General features: G+C 31.5%; 1 protein-coding gene across 1 annotated transcript; it reads left to right on the top strand.

The window, feature by feature from the left end:
- Positions 1-3,082: 3,082 nt before the first annotated feature.
- On the top strand, positions 3,083-5,099 carry LOC109216207 (two-component response regulator ARR6-like). Its single transcript, XM_019380341.1, has 5 exons — positions 3,083-3,487; positions 3,571-3,647; positions 3,830-3,907; positions 4,023-4,093; positions 4,389-5,099. Exons 1-5 carry the CDS (start codon positions 3,388-3,390, stop codon positions 4,666-4,668), a joined length of 606 nt encoding a protein of 201 aa, XP_019235886.1. The 5' UTR covers positions 3,083-3,387; the 3' UTR covers positions 4,669-5,099.
- Positions 5,100-5,350: the final 251 nt, after the last annotated feature.

Here is a 5,350-nt window from a genome sequence, read left to right as displayed (position 1 = left end):
TTGTGTATTAATTGCACACGCAAAGACTGGTACAAAAAGTTCTAAAATCAGGGAAAATAAAGTTACTATGATCTACGATATATAGATAATATAATTCGAATTGAACACAGTTGTTCGATTGACTTTGCTTCCTTGTCCAAAAAAAATAATAAATCGTGATTCGCTTCTCTCTTTGTCATCTTACGTTTCGCTATAAAATGCCTAAATTTCTTAATGATTCATTAGAGTGCAATGAGCACTAAGTAGCAGGTTAAAACTTGAATTGTTAATAAATCCCCACATGACAACCAAATACTTATTAAGTAGTAGGCTGGATAGGAGCCTTGACAAAATCAGATTATCTTCCATCAGATTTGGTGGGATAGTCTTTGCTAAACGATCTTTAAATTAATTGTTAAATCTTGTCGCTGCATGTATATTCAATTGTCAAAACAATATTTATGTTGCTAGGATTGCAAATGGACCACTATCTCTATTGGAAAACATGTCGCACACAGCATACAACTTGCTAGTGGTAGACAGTAGGTTTTGATAATCTTTAAATCTTCAAACTTGCAACTTGGAAAATACGTATATATCAAAGTTAATTAATATAACCTAAACAACAGGTTCTTGCCGTTTCGTGCATCACAGGCTTTGATCATTGCTCACTCAAATATTAACAGTGGAAAAGAGAGGATTCTAATTCCCTCTTTCTTTTTTGTTTGTTTGGTTTGAAACTTTGAATGGTTCCTCGATCTGTTGTGTACTTCCAAACAAGAATAGACGATTTTTTTTTCAAAACTCCGACAAAAATGTTATAAAAGCATTGAAAAGTATATTTAAGTTGATGACAGATGGTCAATTAATTTTTCCTTTTTACATAAATTTTATTACCCAAACCAATATATAGGCCATCCAACGATTAGATTGAAGATGATTAACCATACTTGTAAAAAAGATCCATACTAGTATATATGAATATATCTTAGCAACATTGTATAATCAGTGATAGGGGTGTACATAGGTCGGGTTGGTTCGGATTTTACAATTACCAAACCAAACCATTTTGTTGGGTTATTAAATCTAAAGACCAAACCAAACCAATAAAACTTGGATTTTTCACTCTCGGTTTTTCTCGGATTTTCGGGTTTTTCGGGTTTTTTTTTTTCCTGTAAAATCTTCGTAGAGCAAATATATAAATTGTGCTCAAAATATTTCTTTAATCCAAGTAAGATACAACTATATAAAGTATTTTTCAAGAAAATAATACAAACTATGAGATGTGTCATGGCATTATCCTAAAATATTCAACAATAAAGACAATAAAATTATGTAATATAAATATTGCTAATTAAAAAGCCATAATAAGTTATGCATTTTTATCTAAATTATTGCAAAACAAAAAATAGATATCCAATACATTCCCGTTCATAGTATTGAATTGAATATCTTTTGTTAGCATTAGCACTGATTTGATTTTGGTTTAGAATTTTGTTAGCATTATTTAGTTTACTAATGTTAGTGACTATAAAACTTATTGGAACATTCAAAAGTTCCATCTCCAACATTGAAATAGTAACTTAAAAGATAAAATTATGAAACTTTTTTAAGAAATATTAATAAATTACATCACAATAAGTATATTTATATATTAAATATATTTAAAATTTCTATATATGTAACGTCGGGTTGGTTTGGTTTCAGTTTGACTTTCTTTAGTTAAAACCAAATCAAATCAATTAGGGTCGGGTTTTTTTTTCCAACACCAAACCAAATCAAACCAACCCACAGTCGAATTTTTTTTCTCGGTTTGATTCGGATTATTGGGTTGGTGCGATTTGTCGGTTTCCTTTGTAGACCCCTAATCAGTGGCCTTATTATTAGATTAAATTGGGGGTGATTAAATATTTGGATAATTTTTTTGAGCAAATTAACATTCATATAAAATTATATTTATATACTACATAATGAAAACAAAGTGTCATAGTTCTATAACATTTTCCCCTTAATTTTATAGTTACAATGCATTCCATTTTTGAATAGGAGAAATTAATATTGTAATCCAATAAGTGCGTAATTAATTACTGCTTTATCTAACCCTAAAGTTCAATGAATACTAAAGCTATTCTTTCTATCTCAAATTTTCTGTCGTGTTTTTCTCTTTCACGCCCTTAAGAAACATTAATTAGGAATGCGATTAGACGATTTTACTCTTATTTATGTCTTAAGAAAAAAACTCTCTTCATTGAATATTTATTTTATTTATGTGTTATCTCCATCTTCAAGATCAATTATTACTAAGGGTAAAAAAGGAAAAAAATAATCAAGTTTATCTTGAACTTCTAAAATGACAAATAATTTAAGACAATTATTTTTAGTAACTACGAATAATAATATGAGACGGAGGGTGTAAAAATAATGTGAAGTCATTTACTTTCTCTGTATTAGTTTATGTTGTTCTTTTTTTTCAAAAAAAAATGATGTTATGTTATGACATGTTTAATATGGCAAAAAATTTGGACTTCGTGACTAATTAAATAGAGTTTCATCAAATGAAACGGGGAGTAATAAGAAAACAATACGTTCTTGAAGCCGTTCAATTTTCAGAAGAAACTCGCCTCTTTTCTTCAATATTCTCTTCTATTTATGTTCATTCTTAATTTTACTATACCGTTTCAATTTATATGAAATTATTTCCGTTTTAGTCCATGTCAAAAAGAATGATCATTTCTATATTTAGAAATAATTTATATAGTCACACAAAATATATGCGTCTCGTTTTGCACCACAAATTCAAAAGTCTTCACTTTTTCCTTAAATTCCGTACTTAGTCAAATAAATTTACATAAATTAAAATTAAAACAAACGGAGTATTAATTTTACCTGCGTATTAATGCTTATTATTTTAACTTTCCAATTATGGTTATTACCTGGGTTTTTTATTTTCATTAAAAGAAAACGACACGGTCAAAGGAAGTGACCCCACACGGGTCAAAGTTAGTGACCACAAACAGTGTTTATGGCACCTGACCCCACAAACAAGCACGACAGAAGAATTAGTATAATGAGATACGTTACAGTGGAGAGAAGTAAACAGTATGTTTTGTCTGATACCTTCGACTAAAAGCAAATCCCATCTCTCAAGAAACAACAGGAACAATCGAATTTAATAATAGCGTGGGATAGCATAGGGGACAAGTGGGATAATGCGATGTAGATTTGCTAAGATCTTTCAGTATCTCTTCTTCAGTCTTTTACTATATTTCTTCCTTTACTATATCCACTTCCTCCACATGACCAAATAGAACCATCCTTTATTCCTTATATATTCGCTTTTACAACCTTTTTCTTAGTTCGATTCTATTTTGAAACAGAGACCCAGTATTTGTATTCTTGGTAATAGAAATGGAGAAAATGGCAGATGAGTTGCATGTTCTTGCTGTGGATGATAGCCATGTTGATCGGAAGGTTATTGAGCGATTGCTGAAGATTTCTTCTTGTAAAGGTTGGTTTTTAACAGTTTCAACAGCCCAAAAATTTGCTTTTTTTGATTAGAAATTCTTAGAATGTGGTATTTTGCATTTGCAGTGACGGCTGTGGAAAGTGGAAGGAGAGCTTTGCAATATTTGGGTTTAGATGGAGAGAAGACCTCTGTGGGGATTGATGTAAGTATATTTAGGCAGATTATTGTTTCTATATTTGTGCGTAAGATGAAATTGTGTATATATTCTTTGAAATTGAATAGCCATAACTTCTTTTTCCTTTTGTGAGCATTATTTTATGGGTTTTTACTCTAATGACTATTGATACTTTGTATTAATGAAATTTTCAATCTTTTGGGTTTCAGGGTTTGAAGGTAAATCTGATACTGACAGACTATTCTATGCCTGGGATGACTGGATATGAACTACTCAAAAAAATCAAGGTATGTTGTTGATGGGGTTAGTTTGTTCCATGTCATGTCTTTATATTAGGCCTATCTGTTGTTGCTTCTTGAGATCAGTAATGGTGAATGATAACCTTTCCTTATTGTTGAGCAGGAATCATCGGCATTGAGCAAGATCCCCGTTGTTATTATGTCATCGGAAAAGATTTTACCTCGCATTGATAGGTACATCCTCTTTTCACCATCAATTGTTTTCGTTTATTTGTGATAGTTTTGACCGAATATGTTGCTAATGTGCCCATGAGTTGGATTAGTTTATCAATTGTTACTTAGCTTATTGAATTGAAGAAATTGGATTTGTAGTAGTTGGTCTGATTGTCTGAATACAAATCTCGAATTTCAGAAGGACATATGTTGCTACTGAAGTAGTAACATATGTTTGGCTGTTGAGCCTGTATTGTCTAGCACAATTTCTGTTGTAATTTTGACCCTCTAATTGAGTATGTTGTTTTCCTACTAGATGTTTGGAGGAAGGGGCAGAAGAATTTCTGCTGAAGCCTGTTAAGCTGTCTGATGTTAAACGTCTCAAAAACTTCATACTGAGAGGCGAGGGGGATAACGAAGAAACAGATAAGAGGATCAAAGAAGGAAGTTCAAGAAAGAGAAAATTTCAAGACGATTCATTGACACAGTCAGTGCCATCTTCTTTAGTTACAGGCCATGATATTCAATCAACACCAGAATCTTCAGCAGCATCAGTATCTCAACAGCCTCTATCAAAGCAACCCAAGATCGGGTAACAACAGAGGATAGATTATGATACATAATTTTTTGCTCTCTAATTGACCAGCCTCGGACATTAATCTTTTGACACCCTATGAACTTTCTTTTGTGTGTATACCATCTCATAGTTGTACATGTTTTGCTCCTCCATTTTGGGCCTTTTTTGGGAAGAGAAGTGAGCTCTATAGAAAAAGTTGGGAAATTCACATGATTTCCTATTTGTTATTTGTTTCTTTTGTAACAAACCCGTGATATTGACATTTAACGCTATGGCATTGCCTTCTTAGCAACCAAATCTTGTTGTTTAACTTCTGTTTTTTTTTTTCTTCGTGCATTTGTTTGTTTGGTTTACTCTTAGGCTGGTCTTTTTTGACATTCACCACCAAGAGTAGAGTGTAGTCTAGTGATTCTGGTGGAGTTTTTCACATAATAAGTTTGAATTGAATTCTTATTGTTTGTCTTTTTTCTTTTTTCCTCATCTTCCAATGTAATAGAAGTAGAGAATTAATTAAAAAAAAAAGTCGATTCGAAAGGTCGACGACCGAAGCTTCCTTGTTGGTGTATTTTCTAAATAGAAAAATTTACAAAATACATTTAAAGAACTGTTTTTAGCTTCGTGGTACTTGTTTGTTTGGTTACGTTACAATCTAGTGATGGTTAGTAATTTGTATTTGTAAAATAATTCTTGAGAAAATAAAA

The sequence above is a fragment of the Nicotiana attenuata genome, unplaced genomic scaffold (genome assembly GCF_001879085.1).
Source record: "Nicotiana attenuata strain UT unplaced genomic scaffold, NIATTr2, whole genome shotgun sequence".
NCBI classification, from domain to species: Eukaryota; Viridiplantae; Streptophyta; class Magnoliopsida; order Solanales; family Solanaceae; genus Nicotiana; species Nicotiana attenuata.
This window is presented reverse-complemented; position numbering and strand designations above follow the sequence as displayed.

Excerpts from the sequence above, each read along its gene's own strand:
- LOC109216207 (XM_019380341.1), top strand. The coding sequence starts at position 3,388 with ATGGAGAAAATGGCAGATGAGTTGCATGTTCTTGCTGTGGATGATAGC. Across the intron at positions 3,488-3,570 it reads GAAGATTTCTTCTTGTAAAG|TGACGGCTGTGGAAAGTGGA; the intron begins GTTGGTTTTTAA and ends TTGCATTTGCAG. Across the intron at positions 4,094-4,388 it reads ATTTTACCTCGCATTGATAG|ATGTTTGGAGGAAGGGGCAG; the intron begins GTACATCCTCTT and ends TTTTCCTACTAG.